This window comes from Suillus bovinus (assembly GCF_016758785.1).
Source record: "Suillus bovinus strain UH-Sbo-P2 chromosome Unknown EDB93scaffold_9, whole genome shotgun sequence".
Lineage (NCBI taxonomy): Eukaryota > Fungi > Basidiomycota > Agaricomycetes > Boletales > Suillaceae > Suillus > Suillus bovinus.
In genome coordinates this window covers 152294-176713 of record NW_024542065.1, presented here as the reverse complement: position 1 = coordinate 176713, position 24420 = coordinate 152294, and the positions used below count along the sequence as shown (strand labels likewise).

Below are 24420 nucleotides of genomic sequence, written 5' to 3'. Positions count from 1 at the left end.
GAACCCCGACTCATATCCTTTCTTGGTTCGCCGGAGAACACCAATGGCGTCAACCACGGCCTTCAAGGACAGAAACCTCATTGCTGTCATAGGAGATGAGGTGTGTTTGCTTCTCCTAGTTAACGTTGCTCAAAACCGGATTTGCGTCGGCAGGACTCGATAACAGGACTGCTTCTTGCAGGCATTGGTCACATTAATGAACACCAGAGGAAGAACTTCCTCGTCGTAGACTCTAGTAAGGTCTTTGGCATAATCCACATAATCTCACACTTACAAATGAGTTCAGAAACACAAATATCGGGGATTGAAGCTGCATTCCAGGAGTTCACCCAACGGAAGGACATTGCAATCATACTCATCAACCAGCATGTGAGTTCAAATATCCTATTGATAATATATTTGGCCTGAATATGACCTGTACCCTTAGATAGCAGAGAAGATACGACCGACAGTGGACCGCTATCAAGAAGCATTCCCTACGTTGCTCGAGATACCCTCCAAGGACCATCCATATGGTGAGCACCGGACACGGACACCGTCTCCATGTACGATGTACTAACATGTGAATGCAGACCCGTCGAAAGATTCGGTATTGAAGCGCGTTCAGAAGCTTTTCGGCGAATAGAGAGCGTATGCATTGCTACATCATCACTCGCATTGCTAGGGGTTGAATGTCCCTATGTACCATATAGTACAGATGTACATGACAAACAAAGTTTACTATGCCTAGAAAATGGATGATCTTCACCCCTACCTTCGAATGAGGTATTAGGGTGCAGCAATTTATGCAGAAGTGAACCGCATGATGGGCTCATTCTCCCGGACACCTGGTGCTCGTTCGACGAACACCCTCACTGGATTCCGGGCTTCTGAATCTAAAGTTGAAACATTGGCGTTAGTGGGAAATAATGGGAATCAAGAAATGGCATACGTGGTATGTCGATCAGGAGGTACCGAAAGACGAAGTAGCCGTCGTCGTTCTGTGTTTCATGAGCAGTTGCGAAATATTCTTTGAAGAATTACATACCCGGACAAGATCAGCATGTACTTCCCCCTCTGTCCACGAAACGCCTGAGTCTCCTGCACTCTCAGCTACGCCTTTCCGCCCCTTCAAACCTGAGAACAGTCCAGCAACGCTCCATATGCCCTTCTCCTGTTTTCTTTCATTCTCCCGGCTATCATTAGTCGACAGTTGCGGATGAGGTGCGGGCAATGGAGCGGCATCGCCACTCAAGTATCTAAATGCACGTTTTGCAGATTGCCTAATCGATTGCGATTTCTCCGTCGCAAGCGCTATGGTTTCATCTAGAGTCAGGGAGCTCAGGGATTCGATGTATGAAGGGCCCGCTTCTTCATCGGCTTGCTGAGCTGATTTAGCGGAGGACGACCCTTGTACGTAGAAGTTGAGAAGCATGTGTTCTCGCCCTGAAGAATCTACCGCAATCTGTGATGAAACGTGCCTATGTCTGTGCCTCGGTCGTGTAGAGGAGGGCGGGTTGTTGTGGAATATTAGAGGTGCTCGCAGGTATTTTGCAACCTGTGTATAGCAAAATCAAATATCATTTTAAACCCAAACTTGTAGGACATACCCGAGGAGATGCATTAATGCGGTCGCAGGCATCATTAAAAAGGACGGTAGGCGAGTTCCTTGAGAACAACTCTGATGTAAGGGCATATATGAGCACGGCGGAAAGCCCGGCACCCAAAAAAATAACGACAAGGTTTGAAGTGCGCTGTGTTGTTCGAATCACTATGAATAAACAAGATCAATCACAGTCTATCATTATGAATCTGCAAGAAAATATGAGAATTCATGCGCACCCTTCCCACCGGTGCTCAGCTCGGACCACTGTTTTACTTTCTTTCCTTTGAGGGATTCTTGGGATATTCCAAGTGTAAACGGGCCTACTGAGTCTTCCCGGTTAAGACGTGTCCCGCGCTGTTTCTGGTCTAGCGCGGAAGAAAGTAATGAAGACGAAGCATCTTGATGAGTCACAAGTGACCTGCGACATAATCCAAATGCATGGATTTGATGACCATGCGAGAATAAGATGTCGGTCGATGGCCGCGAACGAGTACAAAGCATATTAACTTGACGTGCAAGCCTCGCCATGGAGGTCATGGAAAGGTTAACGTTCTTGACTGCATCCGAAAGCGCATTACCCAAAATAGCCAGCGATCGGTCACCTGACATCACCTTATTTTGGCTCAAGGCTGAGCAAACTGCTCAAATTCTTGTGGACATCCGACATGCATGCTGATACCTGTCTGCATCCGCTGTATGTTTCTCACAGACGTCTGAGGTTAACAGATGTAGTCTTGGGCAGAAGAAAGATGGTATCATTCATACAGAAGCTCGCAGAACCCGATTACAAGACAAATACAACACTTTAAAATTATTACTCAGTCACTAACTTATGATCGCTCTCCACGCAGGCGTCTAGCAAGCGCAAGGTCTTTAGGTTGAATGGTGACACGCTTGGCGTGAATAGCTGCGAGATTGGTATCTTCGAACAGCGAGACGAGGTAAGCCTCAGCGGCTTCCTGGAGTGCCATGACAGCAGAGGATTGGAAACGGAGATCGGTCTGAATTGCTCGGTTAATATATGGATAAACATTCAAGAAGACGGTACTGACCTTGAAATCCTGTGCGATCTCACGCACAAGACGTTGGAATGGGAGCTTGCGGATGAGGAGCTCCGTGGATTTCTGATAACGACGAATTTCACGGAGAGCAACGGTACCAGGACGGAAGCGATGAGGTTTCTTGACACCTCCGGCGGGAACCTGTCAAGGAATCGAATTAGCGAGTCAGACATGGTAGAAAGCATGGAAGGGTTGACTAACAGCAGCGGTCTTGCGAGCTGCCTTGGATGCGAGTTGTTTACGTGGAGCTTTGCCTGTTCAACACAATTAGGAAAAGGTTTGGAAGTTGAATAGGAGAAAATATTATTACCTCCAGTCGACTTGCGGGCGGTCTGCTTGGTACGGGCCATTGGAAAATTCGGAAGGTATGCGAGGCTTAAACTTGAGGTAAGTTGATAATGGAGATGGACGTTGTCTACAAGCCACAAACTGAACAGAATTCCTTCTTATATATCTGTCCATTGCGGCACGTGCACTTACCAGTGGATCAATCAACAATGATGATGAGGTTATATTTAGCCACAAGCGCGTCGCGCATACCCACGTGATCTCTGTGGACACGATCAACGTTTACTATTTAGGACCAGAGACCCGTGGTGTAAAGTCGCCCTTTCAAAGAACTAACGATCCTGTTCAACCCTTCCTTCATGACACAATATTTTATGTTTCACTTGCCCTTGCACTCAGGCTACTCTTGTAGTGAATGCATGGCTGTTTCTTTTTCTTGTTTGCTGAGCCATCGTTAGGTTCACACCTGAGGTGCCTTTCATGAATCATCTTGGGAGTAAGCATATAGCACAGAGTCACAGACGTCCTTTACACCTATTGAAATCATATATTAACAAGCTGGATCGTGGGCTGCCAAACAGTGCATCACATCGTATGTGCGTGGCTTGACACGTTCAGCGACAATTTGCATCCCATTCTGACTGTTCGATGCGAGACGCTACGATTGGGATGCACTCCTATGTGATTAATCAAGTGAAGGACACAAGCTAAGAAAAGTCATGTGATCTACATGTACATGATTGACGTATTGTCTTGGTCAGCAGCTTTAAATACCTGGCTCGTTCTGAAACATCCGTCATCGTCACATCCGAGAATGCCGCCACACCTACATAATAGCGGGCTTGAGTCTATCATGCCTCCTGATCAAATATTATCCAATATTCTTCCAAACCACCATCGAAATCACCATGCATTCCACTGCAAGCCTCTGCTCGTCAAGGTACGCCCAACGTTGGGGGTTCGCAAATAGGTATGTTTGACTTTTAGAACATATACGTATATTTTTTCATGGCAGCCCCAGCAATTTCAACTGTAACTTGAACTCCCTCCACATTTTCGGAAACCAAAATTTGGATTTCTTGCGGAACAACTGTGAAATACGCGAAGGGAATGAAGGCGGCAGGGTGCTTTCCAACCTTTCTTGGCTGTCTCATCATACTGCTCCTGATTCGACGACCCCTTCTACCCATAATGACCCAGAAAAGACAGCCCAACATCATGTTCGTGCTTCCCGGATAGACGTGAATGGAATGTCGGATGGCATCACCGACACTACTGGGAAGAATGGATCCCTGGCTACACTCATGCCTGATGTTAGAGCTCGCCAAAAGGACAAGGCGCCGTCTGCCATATCTGGGCAAGAGAAGGTTTCTCTGGTCGAGACTATTGCTCGCTTGGAAAGGGAGGTGCCACCACCCACAGGACGTGTGTGTTTAGTATTCACGGACATACGGAATTCGACCAAACTCTGGGACAAAAATCCTGCCATGTCTACGGCGATACATTTGCACAACAATCTCCTTTTGCAACATCTTCTATATTGCGGTGGTTATATTGTCAAGACGGAAGGCGATGCATTTATATGCGCCTTTCCAACAACCATTGCCGCAGTATGGTGGAGCGTCACTGCCCAGATCCAACTTCTTCACGTACCCTGGCCTCAAGAAATACTGGATTGTGAAGAAGGCAAAGAGGTCTACGATGAACAGGGGAACCTTCTTGCACGCGGCCTTTCCGTCCGCATGGGCATCCACTCTGGAACCCCAGCGTGCGAACTAGATCCTATCACTCTCCGCATGGATTATTTCGGGTCTATGGTTAACCGATGCGCCCGTATCAGTGCCAGTGCGTTAGGTGGACAAATTATGTGCAGCGCCGATGTTGTTCGCGAAGTCAATGCGATTTTGTCCGATTCCGGTCCACCCTCGAAACCTCAGATAGCGCGGGCTATCGAGGAGATTCGGCAACTGCAGACGGTTTTCCTCCCTGTCGGTGAAATCAAATTGAAGGGACTGGAGGTTCCGGAGATAGCTTCCCTTGTCTACCCTGCAGCGCTCTTAGGACGCCAGCGCTTACTTGTGCCTGGGTCGAATCTGAGCACATTCCCGTCTTTATCCACCTCCGGGTCACAAGTATATCCTTCTGCTCATGGCACTGCTGCCCCAGTCAGCTCGGACCAAACTCCATCCGATGACGCCTGTCTAGAGACATGAACTTTGCGTCTTCCTACCTACTAGACCTGTCTATTTCCATAGCTTTGATAATCGTATTTGTGCCCTTTTGTCAGGAGCAGGATTGTATATTGCGTCGTGTCAGCGCCCGGCAAACGTTTCATATAATAAACAATCATTAAATACGATTTTCAGACGAACATAAAAAATGATGAAGCAGTTAGTAAATCATATCTCAAGAAATTTCTTTCTGAAGGCTGAAAGAGCATTGCGGGCCCTCCATCACATAGGGGCTTTAAAAATGACCCCTTACTAATTTTCCCATTAGCCGACTTGAACGACTGACCTCGTCATTACTAGTGACGCGCTCTACCAACTGAGCTAAACGGGATGCATTTTCGGGCTAATAGCAAGTGACGTTAATGTTGTCATCATTGCATTTGGTCGAAGGTATGTCTTTAATGAACTAGTATCACATACATGCTACTTCCCGAACGTTTGCATGCGCTCCGTGACAGCTTTCTTCAACTGTACAAGAAGTTGACAACCAGATCATAGAATCCAAAAAAAATAAACTTACTGGAGGGCTAATTCCGTCACCTTCGAAATATGCCAGGACAAATTCCTCTGCTACCCAATCATTTTCCACCGAACCCATATCTTTGAGTACCAGAGTACGTGGATGAGATGGGCCGCGTGATGGCGCGAGGAGTACTATGTCAAATGGTTTGCCCTTTGACATTGATGTATTTGGGAAAAGCGATTTCAATATCCTCAAAGAAGACTGGGCTGCAGGTTCCTCTGCCGGAGTGATTGTAGCACGTGTATGTGCGAGCTGCATACGCGCAGTGAGGGCACGCATGAAGCCATCACGGAGATGTGAGTAAGATGTGCCGCGAGTGGGTACTGAGTAGAAGTGAAGTTCAAAGCAACAGCGGCGTGTGCTCAATACAGTAGGGACTTGCCTATTCGGATGGCGCAAGCGGTGTTGCGGACAATGTGCTCAATTTTCTCGTCAGGAGTTGCAGTCATGGGAATCTATTGAACGTCTATCAGGAATAAGGATACGAGAGGGAAAGGAGCGATGTTACACTCAGATTTGGATTGGCCAGGTCCGCGTAAAAACCGACAGAGTACACCTTTATGCCGAGGAATGACACGGTTCTCACCCCAACGCCAACGAGTGAGAACTGAGGCAAAGAGAACTTTGATGGTATACGAAGGGTCTTAGGAAAAGCAATTGATGTTGCGGGATCAACTATACGAGGTTTTGAGTTCTCGGACTAGCTCAGTCAGGCTGCAAAACATACTCTCGAATTCAGAGTCGGGCAGAGATGGCTCGGCATCGAGATGGATGGCTGTGTTCTGAACTGCATATGCAGCTGCAAAGATGGAAACAGTAGCACCCCATAGTAATGGTTTTACGAGTGACCTAGACTGTTTGGAAGTTCTTGTTATGCATGAACGAGACCATGATGAGCTGAAAATCGCCAGTGGTCGTAAGAATTGAGACATGAAACCACGTGGGAGTATTATTATGACGCGTCAGGCGTTTAGGTACGTACCTGTTCTCATTCCGGGGACAAACGCAATCCTCCTAAACAAGTCAATCCGCAGATAGACGACGCGTCAGCTGGAAATTCATTCCAATATAAAAACACGTACGTTTTCAATCAAATCCGTTTCTTTCAGCACTTCTATCCTTCAGATATCGCTCTACCGCGGAAACTGATTGATTCTCATCATCTTTAAATTCTCTCATAACTGCTTTCTATCATAATCAGCGTCTTACTTCATGTCACTTGATATCAGTAGTCTCATTAGCGAGTTTGCAGAAGAGTATTCTTCAGGTGGTCTTTCTGTTTACATGGACGAAGAAGATACATCCGTGGACGTCCTCGAGTCACCCTCCGATGACATTGCTGCGGAACTTGTCTCTGATCGCTCAGCATACGAGAAACAAAAGGCTACTCTCCAGACCTATCTTGATTCCCTTCCTTACGAATGCGAGTCCATCGATGTCATGCAAGCTAAGCTTGAGTACATAGTCAGCAAGTTGATAGTCTGCGCTAAATCCAAGAATTGGTTGGTCCTCACCACCTGGGATGCCATCCTGCAATGGTATGTCATTGTCCTACACAATCCAAAATTACTCACCCCCGCTTCCAGCTGGCTGCAGATGCGCTATCCCATGACGACCTCCACCCGTGCTACATTGGTCCGTTTCTATTACGAACTATGCCTTCTGCCTGGCATAGAAGTGAGGGTCATCCGTAGCTGGGCAGATATGCTGTACCGCCTCTTAGGAACCAAGACCGTTAAGCGCAAACTTGAGGCCACTGACCTCCAACTCCCCTGGAAACCCCTATGGGATGCATTGTACAAAGAGTTGTTCCCCAAGAGCCGCCTCGCAGAATTTCAGTAAGTGCACCACAACCATGTCTATATGCCAGTGTCTTGATTCAATGTGGACAGTGGAAATCGTAACTTAAACAATCTATTACTGTATGTTGCGGAGAGCTGTAAGCGCTATTTCCCTGCGACTGATATTCCCGATATGCTCGAGACGTTCTTGCCTATCCTCACACCTGATGTAAGTCCTAGATCTCTTGGGATTAATTACTTGGGTTAATGCTACCCAGACTACATTGACAATGATTCCCGTTCTGACATCGTTCCTTCCGCCGACCCACACACACATCTACCTTCCTGTGATATTCAGGATTTGGGAAGCTTTCAATTCGCATATCATGGACGATAGGTTTCTCGAATTTGCTGGTATCCTCGCGGAGGAACATGTCGCTGGTAAGGAAGGACTTGCGGGAGAGGAAGGAGGTGCCGCATGGAAAGATATTGGTATCTGGACGCAAGAAGAGTGGTTGATGCTTATCAGTAAAGGAATTGAGTCGTTGTGTAGGTTTTTTTTGTACCCTTGGTCAAAGACCTACTGACTTCTTGTTACAATAGATGTTCCCGTGGGCACTTCGAACGTGAGACATTTCTTTTTCTATCTTTGTACAGCGAATCCAATTAAATTATAGCAGAATATTAGTGCTACGGCTGTTCAGGCAGACGCTTCAGCGGCACGCCAAGGATCCAAAGTCAAGAAAACAATTAGTAGGATTAGTAAGTGTCTCCGGATCTTCTGCGCCAAACTCGAGTAATCCTGATTTCTGTAGGTTTCCTGGCTAAGTTGTTTGTATACTCGATGGCCATCGACGGTTCAATACGTGGAGAGTCTGCATCCACTCCTGGGTCTCCCAATAACCAGCCGATAGGATACTTGGCTGGTTCGAAGGCGCTCGACTCGTTGGACAAACTGATTACAAGCACAGAATCCTTCTTTCATCCATCAAACTCGGGTCACTGGACGTTTACGGTACATATTGCGCTGAAATAGGCGGACTACTGCTGATATTTCCTCTAGCTCACGAATTTGCTGCAACGTCTTACCGTCGAATTTGCCGACAGATGGCTTGAAGAGCAGCAGCCATCGTGCAAAACTCCCGTTGTACGTATGACACTAGAGCTCGTTGCAGTAAACTCATATGCACAATAGGCACATCGTCTCACTCCTTCTCTTCGGCGAGCGTTCGTTGATGTTTTACGCACGCCTGCGCTCCTTGCCATGTTTTCCAAAGATTCCTTCTCTATTAGCATGGCACAAGGTGCACTGCGCACTATGGCATTGCTTGAGCCGACGCTCATCATGCCTGAGCTCCTCGAGCGTGCCTATGGTGGTCTGGAAGTGGTAAACGAGACCCACCGCACCACCGCAGTGTTGAAGATGCTGTCAGGCATATCACTTCCGCTTGTCTCAGAGATGATATGGAGGCCGGGACAAAAGCACCTGCTTCCTCTTCTTGAACTCTGCCTTCCTGGCATTGATCTGGTAAGATACTTTACATCCTCCTAGCATGTGCTGTTATTCATCATGCGATGTTTAGAACGACCCCAATAAGACTATCTGTGCTACTTTATTCATTGTCAGCGCCATGCAGCACGTGAAGGTTGGAGATCTCTCGATGCACCACTCTGGTTTCGCGTTGTCTGGAGATGCGCCAGGCGAAGAGCTGATGGAGGTTGATACCGAGGACACCTATATCCCTGAAGGTGTCGAAATGAGCCCATTCGTTTCGCTAGGCAGGCGAGAAGAGAGGACTCTTGTCCGAGAGAGCACGGCAGGCTTCGCAGGTGTGATTGTTCCCTTTCAGTAAAGGAAAGTGACTCACTCCCCAGTAGATTGGGTGACGTCCCTCTTTCGCAGAGTTTTAGCTTTATACGAGAATCTCCCTGAGGAGGGTGGGAAGAAGAAGACTACCGGCGGGAAAACGGAAGAGACCGTTTTGAAATCGATAAAGAGCATGCTTGACGTGGTCACCCTGCACCTCTCAGATCAACTATTTGATCTCGTGTTGAATCTCGTTTTCGACTACGCTGCAACAAACGCGAAGTCTAACGCCATCCGAGCGTTCGGGCAGCTCGTAGCATGCCTTGCACGCGCACAACCTCAGAAGACGTTGGATAAGTTTTTGCCGTCTTGTATCTCACGCATACAAGAAGAACTCAGGTACGGAGCTTCAAGCATTAGGACAACATCAGCACACGATCTTGTTCCGTCTGACACAACGCTACATTGGAGTGAGTTGCTAGCCTATCATTTGTCGGGCATGTAAACGATTGTCTTAACAGACATGTCGATATTACGTGGGTGTCTTGCATACGGCGCACATGCTGTGAGTGCTATCTCATTCCGTAGCATTTTTGGATTTCCGAATGTGTCATCAACTCTAGCTCCTCAAGCACAAGGAAGACATCATCAACCTTCTATTGTTACTGTTGGATAAGACGAAGAATGAGCGTGGGTACACGGGTACTGCCGCGATTGTCACCAGAGTGATGCATGCGCTGTCTGGTGTCTACCCATCTGACAACCGTTTCGTGAATGAAGACGTATGGAATCAGCCTGGTCGGTCGCATCGACGTTACTCCGCTTCTGTATCTGATTATGATTTAGAGTTTGCCGAGTCACACAACACTCAATGGGGTCACCTGTACGAAGCAAAGGATGTGAAGGTGAAATGGCACGGTGAATATGATATTGATATTGATATGTCTGACGCAATTGCTGACCATGGAACATGAAGTTCCAAGCACCGAGGAAGTGCAATTCATTCTGGACATCTTGGATCGTGTAGCAGCTCCTGCGCTCGATAAGATAGAGACCTTGGCGCGGTCGACTCGGCATTGGGATGAAGTCGTCAGGAATGATTTCTGCAGGCAAGTTGCAACGCGGCGATGATGGGACTCCATTAACATAGTTTTCACAGGTACCTCTTGTTCGTGAGGTCTGTCTGGAGCGGCCTACCGTCATTCCTGAAGGAAGGACCCAAAGACGCAGTGCACCCATGCCTCGATCTAGAAACAGAACTGGAAGGACTTATTGTTGATCATCTTGACGTCACAGCTGGATTTATTCTCACTGATCTCAACGATCCCCGTTACCAACAAGCCTTGCAGCATCGCATCCGTTTTGGCTGTGTCACGCACTTGGCCGCAATTGCCTTGCGCCAAATTCAAGGAGGTGAAGATCATTTGGATGCTGTCGTCGCCGTCGTGAAGGCCATCGACACTTACTTCTTGGATTACGGGATGAGTCGGGCAGACTTTATCACATTGCAAAAGAATTTTGCACAGTCGAGAGAGTGAGTTGTCTAGATGCAAGGGTTTTCCTCGTCTAATGCAAACCAGGGTGAACCGAGTGTCGGCAAGGCAAAAAGAGAACTCGCGAATTGCGTGGGTAAAAAGAGCACACGTCTACCACTGTGGCCGGCTCTATATCCACGCTTTGTATCGCCGAAGATCGTCCCTGGACGACACGTTACTGAAGGAAGACCTTGCGGAGCTCTGTTTGTCACCATACACGCGAGTGCGACGGTGAGTTCCCTGATGATATTATTCGTTCTTTGTCATAACCAATCTTTCAGCCTCGCTCAGAATGTGCTGCACAGCGCATGTGGTGTGAGTACAAATATATTCTGGTTTGACTGCATGGTGACCTCGGTTCAGTCGTATGTCCGCGCGACAAGATACATCCTGCCATCTATTTTCAACGCGCTGTCGAAAGGCAATGATCCTGATAGGATCAAGGGCGCTTTGTACGTCCTTGGTAATAAAGGCACAGGTATGTGGTTTTACTGTATCTTTCAGCATGATCTGATTTGAGATCCGCAAAAGCCGCGTTGACTATGTCTGGTATGTTTCAGCAGTAGTAAGTATAACTGATTTTAATCCCGCGCAGAGCCGCCGCTACGACGACAATACCTGGTTGCTTTGTTAGAATGCCAGCACGAAGAGAAAGTGAGTCAAGTCGCAATCTGTGGCTCTGAAACCTGTCTAATTCCACAATAGCCCTCGATACAGAAGCTTGTCACCACTTTCTCCACGGAGTGTTTGATACACCTCGGTGAAGAAGTCATAAGGACTTCTTCGTACACAGCCCCTACTCCTGGGGTTGAATCTGCTATTCGCACTCTTGAAGAAGTGTTCTCGCCTGCCGTCGTTGATAGCAAGCTAACAAAGGCGGCGGTAGAATGTGTTGCTAAGCGTGCACAGCGATGCCTGGAGGAGACCGACAAGACTGTGCGTATTACGCTATCGATGTGTAGGCTGATATTGATATTTTGTGGTAGGTCCGCTCTATTCTCGAGATTGCCTCTCGGCCTACCACACATGTACGTCATTTTTCATTGTCGTCCAACAAATCTGAGCAAGACTTTAGTGGAGATATGTACACATGGCCATGAAGTTTTTGACGGGCTTCCTCAGACGCGACGCAGTAGCTCCTCCGGAGTTGGTTCGCTTCTTCATGGAACAAACTCTTAGCCCACAACCAGGGATAAGGACTAGTGCTGAGCAGTACGTGCTTTTAGTAAAACATGTACCACGTCAATCCATTTACTTATTTGTTTCTTTACAGGGCAATCGTGAAGACCGCCGTTCTCATGAAGATACGAGCATACGCCAAGACTGATGATGAGCTCTGGCTCTGCAAATGGCAAAGTCCCTTTGCGAGGACTATTTCCATCGACGACCCGCCTGCTTTCCTTGCACAACTATACCAACCCGTTAATGAAGCCGAGTAAGTTGAGTTATCTATCGTGCAGAATTTGTTGCTCATACGCTCTATTAGCGGCTTTTACGTCGACCTGCTAGACACTGGCTTTTTGGCTTGGACGAAGACCATCAAATGCTATCCTGTGAATCTGACCAACTCAGTGTCATGGGACTCGGCGTCAAGGCAGTGCTTGCAGGCCATGCGTAGCTGTATCGGAAAAGGATACTTCACTCAGCTCGCAACATTATGGAGCCAAGAGTCCAGCAAGGCATCTGGCTCGCCACATCTTCACGCAGAGAACGTGATTTTTATGATTACTCTAGGTCTTCGTCGTCCACTTTTCCATCCATGAACCCGCTTGCTGACCCTGCCGTAGCGAAGTTGTTCAACGGCGAACACATGCATCTAATCCTTTCAATTGTCGAGCCATTGATGACCGATGCGGACAAGTTCAAGCAGGCGGCTGCGGCTGAGATGTTGACTGGACTGTTGCGCGGTATTCTTCCTGTTTCATACCGTTGTTTTCACATCTGATGTGCTTCATCATAGGGTCCAAACACTGGCCCAAGCAAACACGAGAAGAACTTTGGTCCTGGCTCACGCCACGTTTCGACCTTATTTTCGCTCAGGCGAAGCCGGATACTGTTTCATACTGGACTTCGTTCCTAGAGGTACATCGTTCCGCGGTTGTATCGAGAAACGTCACTTATTGACGGCCCCAAAGCATACACTACTGAACCTTGACCCACGTCGCTTCCAGCCCTTAGTCAATTGGATATTATCGCTCCATCTTGACTTCCAGGGCGACTCTGCATTTTCCAGCAAGTTTCTTTCTTGTCATCAACCCTGTTGTGCTCATTATCTTGCAGTGACGAAGGCTCTTAACGTTATCGTTGTGTTCATTGATTCTGTCGGCGTCCGGTTTAATGCAGTATCTGAGAAATATGCCTCGATTTTCTTCGACAACGCGGACTCCAACTATGCAGAGGTATTTGCTTGATACGGACATGCGGTATCAGTGTATCTCATCTTTTGATGTAGATAAGGACTTCGATATCCAATGCCCTGTGTCTGATAGCTAAGTATCAATGGAGACCAGCGTATCCCTCTGTGGATGCCCTTCTCGTGGCATGCGCAGAGAGTCCAGATCCACTCCGAATCAGGTATTTCCCCTCAAGTAGTTCTTCGGATATGGCACTCAGTTTCTATTCCTTTTCAGACAAGGGTTTTTCTCTCATCATGTACAATCGATTATCGGTAATCTGCCTAATTGGAAGGATGAACGTTTTTCTCCACCTAGAGTTTCACAGTCCCGGGTGGGTAATGATACATTTACCGGAATTCTCTTTCTTACGTTCATCTTCAGTATGACAAGGTCGGCTTGACCAGTAGGCTTCGCAATTCTTTTCATCTGAAGTCTTAACTGAGACCTGACAGTGCTACTCTGGTTATGGGTATCTCTTTATAGCCCTGAAGCTTGTCTTGTTCGTCCTCATGCCATGGCTCTGTTGTCTGTGACCCATTCATTTTACTGTATTTTGCTAAAATATTTTTAGACCTGAACTCTTGAGCATGTCAGAATTGAGCGACAATCCGGAACTCCAAAAGTACAGCAGCGCTGTGCTTCGTGTGTTTTCCTCGGTTCATCTGCCGCCTTCGCTTACGCACGTCGTCCTGGAGAACCTAGTCTCGGCCATTCAGTCATCTGAGGTATATTTGTTTTACCTAAATAAATAAAGTATTTATCTGAAATTTTTCTAGTCGTGGCGAATTCGATTGCATGCATTGCCTGCCCTGGTCACTTTCTTCTATCGAAACCTCTTGACGATTTCATCTAACGGCGTGCTCAAAATCATGGATGTATTACTCGATTGTTTATCAGATGAGAACGTCGAAGTTCGAGAAATGTCGTCCAAGACCCTGCTCTGGAGTTGTAAGATGTTCACAGCGGCAGAACATAATCCCATTGAAGGTATGTGATAGCCTCCGTAAATTTCCACTAATTAAGCTCCGTTCAATTCAGAATCGCTTCATATCATTGGCGCGCAACGTAAAGCTCCCTTCACGTACACACCATGATTATGGAGAGTCACTTCGGAAGTTACATTCTGCTATCCTTGGTCTATGTGCCCTTATTGAGAGTTTCCCGTACTCTGTCGAGCCCTGGATGCCGTCCCTCACAGAAGGTCAGTGTGGATGTTGTGAACTTTCTTGTCTGAAACTCATGTCCGCTCGCTATAACTCTCTTACTATTTTGGATCATCTTCGTCAATACAGTCCTGGCGAGACACGCAACAGATCCACCGCCGATCTCGACGACGATTCGTCACTGTGCTTCTGAGTTCAAGAAAGTAAGATCTTTTCCTATTGTATACTGATATGACCTCACGAGTATGATTTCTATCTAGACTCACCAGGTAAATTGCTTCCGCGATCAATGGCAATCTTCGTTGCGCCTTATCGTCGATTTTACAGGATACGTGGCACAAGGATCAACTAGCTTTTGACGAAGATCAATTACAGAGCCTCTCTACGATGCTTGTTGGTACTTCATATTGTGGGTTGACTGTGTTTGTTATTAGGGCTTTGGCTGATCAAGGGCCATATCTAGACGCCTAGATAATGTTTCATAAATTGGCATCGATCCGCGCCTCCGTCAGGACTCAGCATCAGCAGGACGTTTGTATTACATCGCCGTGTCAACTATGTATAAATTAGGGCACATACTTGATGTATCAGGTCTTCTTCCAAGAATATGTGTTATCGATGATTAATTCCGCCTATATCTGCGACGGTTTGGGCTGTTCAATATTGGTATTGTCCCTACTCCCGCTCGGATGCTCCTGCCGAACAGGAGCAAGGTTTGTGTACCATTAAATGTAGCTTTATCATTGTGGCTCATTGAAAAAAAAAAGAAGTTCCAAGGGATGTTGGCTTGCAATTCATCGGCTCGGAACCACATGATGGGCTAGTATATGTGACTCCTGGAGACGACCCATCAGCGCGTGTGTTGCACGTGTTCCGGTCATTTGAATTGGTGCCTTGAAATATATATCAAGTCGGCCGACGATATAATCGATGACCGAGCCCATAGTATAATCATTGAAGCCGTCAGAGATGCGCGTGCTTTGTTCATATAGCATTATACGTTTCACGACTCTGACCTGAGGGTCTTCAAACGCGACGCATAAATTATGCGGTCATAGGAAGGAGCAGCCTAGAAAGCGCTTCCCGTAACTTCTAAATATTAGCGGCATTATGTTCATATCGTGATGGAGTTATCTCTGAGCCTGGTCATCATCGATGAAAACTGATTTGAAAAGATAAATCGATAATGGTTCGACTTGACACATACTGTGCGCTTCGTGCGCACGTCTTCTAAGGCGCCACGGTGATTATCTAGCCGGATTATAGCGCTGTCAACGAGTCAGAGGAAGGTTCTGATGGGCACGGTAGGAAGTGCGTCTGATTCATTGTTGAAAGTTCTCGTGACTCGTGCCCCAGAATCTGGAGCTGATAGTATGCGAAGAGTTCGAGTGTTAGCCCCTAATAGTGAATACTACGCCTGCCTTTTTGGTGCTAAAGCTTCCGGCAGTTCCGTTGCATGCAGGTCTTGCTTTCTGACTCCAGTTCTCCAGATTTTATGTGTCGGAACGGTGGTTGTTGGGGCAGTTTAAGTGGATTTAACGGAAAACAAATAGCACCCGGTATATCGACTCACTGTCTCTGACTCGGACGCCGACACGAGAAATGGAAGTTTGAGCCCAATTCAAAGAAACACCGAGTGATATTGTGGATGGGCGCAAAGACGCAAAGGATGCAGCGATCACGGACGGTGCTTGCTTGCTGTTCGGTGAGTGCTAAAGGCGGTCCTTGGGACTATTTCACAGAGCGGCGAACCATGGAGGTGCTGCGGCTGCATGGCACGCTCGTGGGACGGCATCAACACGTGTTGGGTAAAGTGTGTTACTTTGGGGTTAGTAACCCTTGATATTTTTTACGCAAAGATTGATTTTTGGAAGGTGTTCCGAGTAATGGGTTTGCTTCGATAGAGTCTTGTCGTCGTAGGAGACGATCTGCAGCTTGATCATCGTATGATTTTCGGGTCATCAATCACGATGCACGTGTACTAGTACCCAAGATTAAATTTGAAATTTGGAGTCAAAGACTCGCCTTGAGGAACGATTTAGCGCCTTATGAGGAGCAGAGAGGAGCACAGGGATGTTGTTGTAGCTGTACTAGTAGTAGTACGGCCGCGTTGTTAGGCTTAAGCCGATAGTTACGACATCAACGATATAAACCAGTGCTTTGTGAATTATAGGCCCTTGGTCTAGTGTTCGCTTCCACCTTTTTTGCTTTTGACCACGACCGTCCACGATCCAGGTTGTTGTCTTCCACAAAGACTTACTGTTACTAACTAAATTTTGACTTATACAGTATCTAATAGTTCTCGTTTTTGAGAAAAGGGAGCGCCCAGTCACATCTCCAAACCTCATTGCACAGGGCTCATTATAATTATTGGCAATCGCCGCCGCAAGAAGGGCACGTTGCGATCAAAACCCCTTCGCAAGGTCTGTCAGGGCTCCTCCCCTTTGCCTCATTTCATTACCATAACCTCCAAGAAGATCTAAAACCCTCGACCTCCACCCACTTTGCCTCTTCAAACTCTTGACCTGGGTCCTGATCTTCAACACGCGACCCCGGTCCTCACGACCTCCTCACGCCTCGTTTTATTTCATCTCACTTTTTATACCTATCTTGTGCTTTCTCTTTAGATCTTTACTGCTTGTCTTCTTGCATCCTATCCAGCAAAACGTCGACGGCGGTCTCTATCTATCAACTCACTTAGCAAATCGTGCTCTCAACATCGCATCACCTATATCCTATACTCCATCGCATCTTTGATTATTCTCTCATACCGCAACGCACGACAAATTTTTTATCCAAGCAATCATCGGTCGCTCATCAGCTTGTTAATTAACTGGTGAGTAAATTCCCTTGCAGCGTGTTCTTGCTTCGCTGACAATTCCCATTATTTAAATCAGATTTAAATGCAAAAGGTGGTCACCGCTACTACTGCACCCACACACAATTTGTACCTTGCACGCGAATCAGGCTCAAGAAAACCCATTCCAGCTCGAAGTCCTCTTGAACATCACAACTTGAACTCAGACTTCACAGCCGAAGTAAGCCATGCGCCATCTCTCGCTAGACAGCCTTCTTACGTGTTTTCGTAGACTTGGAACGTTTCATCTGCGCAAGGCTCACCACCGTCTCTTTCATCGTACATCCCACGTCCAGCTTTGGTTCAAAAACCTTTAGCGATGCCTGTTCGTACAAACCTCGTAGACATGTCAAAGACCGAACCATCTGGTCATCCGTCTGAGCGTATCCCAAACAACGCTCAACGATGGCGGCTAAATGGTTCAGGACAGCTTATCGATCCAGACGCATCGCTCGACTGGGATCTTGCCCAGGATATTGCCAGGCTGAAGCTCGGCGTTGTAGGCGACATTGGGGACGACATACAAGGTCGACTGGGGACTTCTCCTCAGTCCAAGCTAGGTGCTGCGAACGTAGCACCATTCAACGAAGCAAGTCCGCTGGAAACGGCTTCTGACGTCAGTCTCGACTCCTCCCCCAATACCTCTGATCATCAAATTTCGCCATCCCATTCTCGCGTGTCGTCCACTGATACACTGGAATCTCACGAATCTGCCAATTCTTCGGCTAGTCATACCATGCGCGGGCACCCCCAGCTGAAGATAGCAACGGGGAATGAGGGGAAGGAGCGCCCTCACTCCTTCAGCGGTGGACTATCGACTGCTGATTTGCGTCGCCTAAAGCAAGCAGGGGAGGAGCATTTACATGCAATGCCTACTCACCCTTGGTCGTCTGCTACTTACCGGGACCGCGTTGGTGGCGGAGAAAAGCCTTTTTCGCCTGAGCAGCCCCAGTACCCATCGCTGACCAACGCATCATTTGGTCGCGGACAACAGCAATATGACTACCGTTCCGCACAAGGTAATGGGGACTTGCAGGGCGAATATGGCGCTCAGCGCGGCTATTTCCCGCAACCTTCTGCCCCTAGTGCCGCCGCACCACCTCACTTTCTTCAAGGTCGCCCAGCGAATGGGGTTCAATCTACCTATCGCCAGCCTCAGCGAGGTTACCCACAACCGTTGGTCCCAAGCCCAACGGGACTTGCTTATGGTCCAGCACACGTTCCTCACTTGTCGCTCGGTAACACTCAACAACTCTATGACATGGTTCTCCCTACTGGAGACAGCCATCACCCGGCCGTTAGTCGTGTGCAGCAACAACACAACGCGTTCCGTGGTGCTCATCAGCACTCCGCCTCGGACCCCTCTGCTCTGCGAGATGTTGCTACGCTAGCGCTCCTCAGCAACCAAGCAGTTTTCGCACAGGCGGCTCATGGAATGTATCCCCCCATCCACCCTGGCCTCTACAATCAATTTTACGGTACTCCAGAATCATACCCCTCGGATCTAGCTGTCGCGGCCATGGCCAGCCGTCTGCAAACCCATTTCACTAGTCCGTATGGAGCGTTACCAGCTCAAGGCCTGGGAGTGGACCATTCCAATTCAGGATCTGATAGTCCTTCGCAAAACACCGGTGGACCAAGTGCTAACAACCGCAAGCTCGGCTTGTACAAGACCGAGTTGTGCAGGTCATGGGAAGAGAAGGGCTCATGTCGATACGGAGCGAAGTGCCAGTTTGCCCATGGAGAAGATGAACTTCGGAATGTTGCTCGTCACCCCAAGGTAAGCACTCATCGATGCTTGCAATACAGAGTATTGATATCATCGCATCTCAGTACAAAACGGAAATCTGCAGGGTAAATTTCTTTGGGTTTTCTTTGAGAGTTTTTTTCTGATCATGGTGAATAGACGTTCTGGGTGTCAGGTGCATGTCCATACGGGAAACGTTGTTGCTTCATCCATACCGAGCTGCCTGTCTCGGGCATCGCACCGGGAGCCGAGGGTATTCCTCCGCCTTCGGTAACTGCAAGCAACCGTGAGCGCTCGAATAGCGACCCCAACGAATCATCGATATCCCTTCTTCAGCGCATCCAGCGTAAGGGTGATGCAACACCAGTGGATGCATCCCCTCCTTCGGGTAACTTCTTTAATTCTCGACCTCCTACCGGCTCGCTTCGCGTCGACACCTCTGCTCTCAATAATATTACGAAGCAGAACAAGTCAGCATACCCTACCTTTGCCAGCAATGCGTTGATGCTTTCAAGCTCCGAGCAGACGCCTATGAAGTCTCCGGTTGTTCCTCTTACAGCGGGTCCTGATTTGGGGCGGCACAACAACGCACGCCTGGATATCGTAGGATACAGCCAGGTGAGTATGTCGTGGCTGTGTAGAACCTATTTTAATTCAAGGACACTGTTAGCAACGTCTTAACAGGACGAGCGCTACGACGCCTAACGCCAGACACTCTTTCAATGGAACGGATGTAGACCTAGATTTTTCCTCGCCGTCCACACCTTCTGCTGCAACTCCCACGACGTCCTTTGCACTTACGCAAGCCGATAGGGTATCGAACAATAATGCTGTTCCACGTGCGCACGTTAGATCTGGGAGTGCTGGAAACTGGGGCAATGTTACTCGTAGTAGCAACCTAGCTGGTGCGCCCTCATACCCACAGGCCTCCGGGGCCGGGGAATCTAATTCTCCGTGGACATCAGGTAACCTCACCAGACTCGGAGATAATTGGATGTAAATGCATTGGGTGTCGTGTTCGAGAACTTCGCCGCTTGGTCGGACGCTCTTATGTGATGTTTGTCTTCATTCCCTCCCGTAGCCACAGTGGAGTTTACGAGACATTTCCTCATCTTCTACCTTACTTTGTACAAAAAGCTTTTGTATACCTCATCTTACGTCTTGTTTTCATGTGCCCCTTGTCACGCTTCTGATGATGATATGTTTCATGACTATCTCCGTGCGAACGTACACCCTCTCCATCTCCTCTGCTCATCAAATCTGCCTTTGGCTTCTCTTGCAGCGCATCGTCGATTGGTGAACTCTGCTGTCGTCTGAAAGAATTACGTGCTGAGCTAGAAGTCATCTTGCGCACGAACTAGAAGTCACATCGTCCACCAAATGGCAAAGGCAAGCTCGAAGGCACGTTGATTATGATAAGCCTAACTCCGTTGCGATCAAGCCGCATATCAGGCAGGACAACAATTGCAACACCTGAACCGTCCAACTCAGAACTTTGTAGTCAATTCAAATTCACCAAGCTTCCCCTGACACTGCAGCACTTTTCCTTATTACTTCATAAAGTTCCCCAGTCGTTGCGAAGATACCCATTTGGACGGGGAACTTCTCATCGGAATTGTATAGCAGACATGTCTTCTCTCGACCGATTCACGGTGTTCTTGTAATCGTACCCGATAGCGCGGTGTCAACATCTCTTCACGGGAATGTGAAAGTGCATCGATGCTATCCAAATATTTTTGAGAGGGTTACTTTGGTATGGTTTTTGTTGCAGAGAAATCGGTTCGTGCTCTTGCTCATCTGTTCGGCCTAGGGTCACGCGCCCATTCGGCACGTGCTTCCGAGTCCGCCGTAACTATTCTTGACCAGCTCACATCCACCCTCGACAACTTGAACGTCTGCGCCGGATCTCGATGTGACCAGTCTCTTCCTTTTAATCTATCTAGGAGGAGACTGCTCAGGCATACCACTCTACCAGCATGATGACGTGAGGACCGTCAGGGTCACAGAATCAAACGATAGCTGAATTTATTGACACGCACTTAGTCTTTCGGATTGAAATAACACCCATGGAACGGATCATACGTCTTCCAACTATTCCTGCCTACAAACCGTAAGGATATACCTTCGATCCTCAAAAGGCATGCACTAAATTTCAACGCCTAACTGTGAATAACCTAGATGCTCAGGTTCGTGAACCAAGTGAATATCACCGTCATATCGTCTAACCGTTGACCCTGTTCAGAGTCAGCGATTGAGCACAAAAAATTACAAGAAGATCCCCAAGACAAAAGATCAAACCTTGGTGAACAGAATTTCCACCGACGCGATATCGTAAACCCGGGGATGGCGCTCGCGTGAATTTTGAAGCTGGTCCCAGGCTCATGATTCTCCCAACAAGATCAGACCATTTTTGCGAGAAAGGCTCAGAAAGCTCTCTCGAAAGGTTGACGGTCACAAACATTCAGAAGGCTGTTAAAAATAAATATTCCGAGGGCCTGCAGGGGTCCTTGAAAATGGATGTGCGACTCGGAGGAATGTTGTACAAATAGCGTCTGAATAAAGACTTGATTAGCGCAGGGGTCTCGTGATCAGTGCAAAATTTCTCGAATAACAGGTGCTATGATATAGGTGCCAACAAGGGACTAAAGCCCTAGAGGACACCAAGTTCCGTCAACTCTCTAATAAATCCTTCCATGCGACATGTCGCGTAAGCTAAGTAGTCAAACTCTGGTTTCAATTCTCCTCTTTCCAGACTGTCCTGCGCTTGTACGATACCCCACACAGTCCACATCCCGTGTGATGCAGGACTCCAAATACGAACTTGACGTTCTAGCTGGAAAACTTCTGCTTCAGAGCGCGATGTCGGAAGCGAGGAAGCGCATGTGTCAATGGGACGCGAGTGTGCAATATACGCCCGATAAAAATTTCGACGTTCTTCCATTGTCGGATATCGGATTGGATCCAGAAGATGCGGCGTTGATGAATGATAGTCAGCTGTCCACTCGTGGAAGTGATTAGCAATGTCGAATGCAACTGGATTAGGCGATGCGTATTCAAAATCAACTACGACAATCTACGTCTCAAGTTTGGTAAGGTCCTCTGTGCCCCAGAATGATTGTTGCTCACCTGGTGGTGCTCGGGAGCATCGTGACGAAGTGGGCTAGTTAACCTCAGTATATTGCCACACTGCGTATCATTGTGCGCGAAAACACGTCGGCAACCCCCTTCTACCTTCTCGACATGAGAAACCCAGCGTAAGTAACGCATCCAAAGTTCATAAAAGCGGTCCATGTTAAGTGCTTGACGAGTGGCCTCAGATACACAGGGAAGACCTAAAACCTCTCGTGCAGCTGGCATCCATGCCTTAACATTTTTCTTGACCCCGATCTCCCAACTCTTCCCCTCAAGAGCACTGACGGTAAGTGGACCCTCTACAACACTAACGTCCACAGAATGGAGTTCAGCCATTCGCGAAGCTATCCATTGGCTGGTCTTCCTGTCACGAAGGTCTGATGAAACTAGCGTGACAGACTCGAAGTACTCTTCAATACGACCGTTTGTAAATGTACCATACACACGAGGACCAAAATGGCATCGAGACGATAGAATGTGAAGCATGCGCAGCTCGCGAGAGCGAGAGACGAGAGAACCGGATGATGGACCATAGATGCGCAACAAGAGGGTAGGAACGAGAGCAACGGTAGGGCAAGAGACAAAAAAGATGGCATTGGTGAGCGCACCAGAGACCCTGCGAATGGATAGTAACTCGGGGGTTACCTGCGTCTTGTGCCAACCAGGGACCCGCAAAGCCACCAAAATAGCAAGAAGGTCTCTTGCGAAATCGATGGACTTGTAAGATCTATATGAAAAAAACGGGACGTAAGCTCAAAATGCAATTTGAATAACAAACCCTGCCAAAAGGATAATAAAGAAGCCTGCAGAAAAGAGACAACTAGTATACCTGGCATGTAATTTGGCCTTAGCGTGTGTCAAACCGTCGACAAACTCAACACCAATAGCGACCTTTGGTTGAGATAAGGACACATTTGGAGTTTTCGACGGACTGAGAACTAATCCGCGCAAAGACGAGGATGACGACATGTGTGAAGAAGGAGAAACGGCAACGCTGTCTGCAATCATGCCAGTTGTTTCACATGTAATAGTGTAGTATGATTGTTTGACTGTTCGTCTAGGTCTAGAGAAACGTTAAGTACCGGTAGACGGAGGCCACGGTTACAAGCACACGACCGTTAATTTATGTTTGTGGTCGGACCCCGAACTCCTTCGGAGATTAATTACTAACACATTTATTTAATTATGAAAATGAAAATTTACATACCCCACAAAGATTCAACACTTGAAGCACACGGTTGATCATTAGCAGGCGACTTTGTTGACCTTTGCTCTAGATGTCAACTCTGTTCTTCAGCAAAAGTCAGATCAAGTACCGCAATGCTTTCATAAATTCAACTCCGAGTCGAAGCCTGCAAGGCCGCAAGACTCCTACCATTCAAGACATCAATTCGAATGTCCGGTTTGAGTTCTACTAACTTCTCACTTCCAAAGTGACTTTCTATCAACAGTTGTGGGTCCACCCTGCAAATAAATCCGCGGGGGGAATGCCCGGATCATGATGACGCTGAGTTGCACGAACACTATGTATCAGGCTCAATACCCCTATAATCGCATTCTGCATTGCGGCCTGGAGACTACGCGGTATCGTGTTTAAACAAACCTAACATCTTGATTTTTGCGTTATGTATATGACCTCATTCTGGGTATCATATATGGCGAGAAAAATCATCGATTCACTGAGGAACAAAATGTATGTGTCTGAAATATTTGCATCGTTTTCTTGCTTGTCCGCTCAATTCGGTCACCGCTCAGTTCCCTGAGGGGGACCCTGGAAGCTGTGGGTATTAATGCTCTTTTTGAGTGAATCATCTTTTAAGGTTGGTTGGTCGTGCTTTATCAGACGCTCATAGTTCTGATTTTCCTTAGTGAACAAGTCATGTGTGCTGTGATTCCGCGGGTCGACACTGTCGAGGAAGCGTTTCATTACTAGCTCATCGACATGCAATCAAGTCAGCTAACGCTAGATCACTGCGTCGGCAACGGTCTGAAACTCACCCGACGCTATCCCCCTTTCACACCAGCAGACGACCCTGGATTGTTTGCGCGAGCAAGGCCCGTTAATCCTGGGCTAACTAATCAACTCTAACTAACCTCGGTTGAGGCAGTGGCGAGAGCTAACTAGCTAACATTCGTATCGACACCTTATCCATTAAGTTCTGATCATATGAATACGATAGGCAATCCGAAACTTTGTTTTGAAGTCTACGAATCACGCCCAAACATCTCTTGTGTCGTAAACATTGTCGCGGCCCGCTTGTTAGGACTCGCATCCTTGTAGCCGCGGGTTTACGCGCAGCCAACATATCGCAGT

General features: G+C 47.6%; 8 protein-coding genes and 1 non-coding gene across 9 annotated transcripts; 4 read left to right on the top strand and 5 right to left on the bottom strand.

Annotated features, from left to right (window-relative positions):
• Window positions 1–43: 43 nt before the first annotated feature.
• Window positions 44–625, top strand: EDB93DRAFT_1079510 (ATPase, V1 complex, subunit F; the record flags this gene model as incomplete). Its single annotated transcript, XM_041445465.1, has 5 exons — window positions 44–100; window positions 154–235; window positions 287–369; window positions 428–515; window positions 573–625. 5 exons carry the CDS (start codon window positions 44–46, stop codon window positions 623–625), a joined length of 363 nt encoding a protein of 120 aa, XP_041310835.1.
• A 158-nt stretch (window positions 626–783) lies between these two features.
• On the bottom strand, window positions 784–2040 carry EDB93DRAFT_1238822 (TIM21-domain-containing protein; the record flags this gene model as incomplete). Its single annotated transcript, XM_041451567.1, has 6 exons — window positions 784–875; window positions 932–980; window positions 1028–1537; window positions 1590–1750; window positions 1822–1983; window positions 2004–2040. 6 exons carry the CDS (start codon window positions 2038–2040, stop codon window positions 784–786), a joined length of 1011 nt encoding a protein of 336 aa, XP_041310834.1.
• A 277-nt stretch (window positions 2041–2317) lies between these two features.
• On the bottom strand, window positions 2318–3057 carry EDB93DRAFT_1127077 (histone H3). The gene is made up of 4 exons (XM_041448770.1): window positions 2957–3057; window positions 2848–2900; window positions 2638–2787; window positions 2318–2586 (listed from the first exon to the last, which is right to left on the bottom strand). Exons 1-4 carry the CDS (start codon window positions 2994–2996, stop codon window positions 2416–2418), a joined length of 414 nt encoding a protein of 137 aa, XP_041310833.1. The 5' UTR covers window positions 2997–3057; the 3' UTR covers window positions 2318–2415.
• A 564-nt stretch (window positions 3058–3621) lies between these two features.
• Window positions 3622–5302, top strand: EDB93DRAFT_1201022 (nucleotide cyclase). The gene is made up of 2 exons (XM_041450944.1): window positions 3622–3904; window positions 3956–5302. The coding sequence occupies exons 1-2, from the start codon at window positions 3843–3845 to the stop codon at window positions 5145–5147; spliced, it is 1254 nt and encodes a 417-aa protein (XP_041310832.1). The 5' UTR covers window positions 3622–3842; the 3' UTR covers window positions 5148–5302.
• A 111-nt stretch (window positions 5303–5413) lies between these two features.
• On the bottom strand, window positions 5414–6762 carry EDB93DRAFT_1127071 (chalcone-flavanone isomerase-domain-containing protein). The gene is made up of 6 exons (XM_041448769.1): window positions 6723–6762; window positions 6416–6662; window positions 6197–6363; window positions 6071–6143; window positions 5686–6011; window positions 5414–5633 (listed from the first exon to the last, which is right to left on the bottom strand). Exons 2-6 carry the CDS (start codon window positions 6618–6620, stop codon window positions 5589–5591), a joined length of 816 nt encoding a protein of 271 aa, XP_041310831.1. The 5' UTR covers window positions 6621–6662; window positions 6723–6762; the 3' UTR covers window positions 5414–5588.
• Window positions 5424–5496, bottom strand: EDB93DRAFT_t31. Its single transcript has one exon. It is a non-coding gene; the product is annotated as a tRNA-Thr (tRNA).
• On the top strand, window positions 6683–15215 carry EDB93DRAFT_1127069 (armadillo-type protein). Its single transcript, XM_041448768.1, has 40 exons — window positions 6683–6766; window positions 6918–7226; window positions 7275–7526; window positions 7581–7698; window positions 7748–8022; window positions 8158–8231; window positions 8285–8484; window positions 8533–8616; window positions 8665–8997; window positions 9053–9299; window positions 9348–9746; window positions 9798–9841; window positions 9900–10074; window positions 10123–10194; window positions 10253–10385; window positions 10436–10810; window positions 10857–11042; window positions 11093–11126; window positions 11175–11289; window positions 11343–11360; window positions 11407–11465; window positions 11517–11747; window positions 11798–11839; window positions 11887–12023; window positions 12085–12246; window positions 12298–12545; window positions 12599–12718; window positions 12772–12893; window positions 12947–13043; window positions 13092–13210; window positions 13264–13385; window positions 13442–13542; window positions 13651–13732; window positions 13779–13932; window positions 13984–14155; window positions 14206–14210; window positions 14246–14408; window positions 14500–14573; window positions 14631–14779; window positions 14834–15215. Exons 2-39 carry the CDS (start codon window positions 6973–6975, stop codon window positions 14727–14729), a joined length of 5697 nt encoding a protein of 1898 aa, XP_041310830.1. The 5' UTR covers window positions 6683–6766; window positions 6918–6972; the 3' UTR covers window positions 14730–14779; window positions 14834–15215.
• Window positions 15216–17273: 2058 nt separating this feature from the next.
• On the top strand, window positions 17274–19974 carry EDB93DRAFT_1247201 (uncharacterized protein; the record flags this gene model as incomplete). Its single annotated transcript, XM_041452560.1, has 5 exons — window positions 17274–17408; window positions 17460–19007; window positions 19061–19081; window positions 19134–19592; window positions 19645–19974. The coding sequence occupies 5 exons, from the start codon at window positions 17274–17276 to the stop codon at window positions 19972–19974; spliced, it is 2493 nt and encodes an 830-aa protein (XP_041310829.1).
• A 1575-nt stretch (window positions 19975–21549) lies between these two features.
• On the bottom strand, window positions 21550–23075 carry EDB93DRAFT_1326243 (choline kinase cytoplasm; the record flags this gene model as incomplete). Its single annotated transcript, XM_041455055.1, has 3 exons — window positions 21550–22047; window positions 22101–22833; window positions 22885–23075. 3 exons carry the CDS (start codon window positions 23073–23075, stop codon window positions 21625–21627), a joined length of 1347 nt encoding a protein of 448 aa, XP_041310828.1. The 3' UTR covers window positions 21550–21624.
• Window positions 23076–24420: the final 1345 nt, after the last annotated feature.

What these genes read in the sequence shown, in the direction of transcription:
- EDB93DRAFT_1127069 (XM_041448768.1), top strand. Translation starts at nt 6,973, where the DNA reads ATGGACGAAGAAGATACATCCGTGGACGTCCTCGAGTCACCCTCCGAT. An exon ending in TGTGAAGGTGAAATGGCACG is followed by an intron (nt 10,195 to 10,252) that starts GTGAATATGATA and finishes TGGAACATGAAG; the next exon opens with TTCCAAGCACCGAGGAAGTG. An exon ending in CCATACACGCGAGTGCGACG is followed by an intron (nt 11,043 to 11,092) that starts GTGAGTTCCCTG and finishes CCAATCTTTCAG; the next exon opens with CCTCGCTCAGAATGTGCTGC.
- EDB93DRAFT_1127077 (XM_041448770.1), bottom strand. Translation starts at nt 2,996, where the DNA reads ATGGCCCGTACCAAGCAGACCGCCCGCAAGTCGACTGGAG. An exon ending in CGCCCGCAAGTCGACTGGAG is followed by an intron (nt 2,901 to 2,956) that starts GTAATAATATTT and finishes TGTGTTGAACAG; the next exon opens with GCAAAGCTCCACGTAAACAA. An exon ending in AGATCGCACAGGATTTCAAG is followed by an intron (nt 2,587 to 2,637) that starts GTCAGTACCGTC and finishes CGAGCAATTCAG; the next exon opens with ACCGATCTCCGTTTCCAATC.
- EDB93DRAFT_1201022 (XM_041450944.1), top strand. Translation starts at nt 3,843, where the DNA reads ATGCATTCCACTGCAAGCCTCTGCTCGTCAAGGTACGCCCAACGTTGG. An exon ending in CGTTGGGGGTTCGCAAATAG is followed by an intron (nt 3,905 to 3,955) that starts GTATGTTTGACT and finishes TGGCAGCCCCAG; the next exon opens with CAATTTCAACTGTAACTTGA.
- EDB93DRAFT_1127071 (XM_041448769.1), bottom strand. Translation starts at nt 6,620, where the DNA reads ATGTCTCAATTCTTACGACCACTGGCGATTTTCAGCTCATCATGGTCT. An exon ending in GCCCGACTCTGAATTCGAGA is followed by an intron (nt 6,364 to 6,415) that starts GTATGTTTTGCA and finishes AACCTCGTATAG; the next exon opens with TTGATCCCGCAACATCAATT. An exon ending in CGCTTGCGCCATCCGAATAG is followed by an intron (nt 6,012 to 6,070) that starts GCAAGTCCCTAC and finishes ACTTCTACTCAG; the next exon opens with TACCCACTCGCGGCACATCT.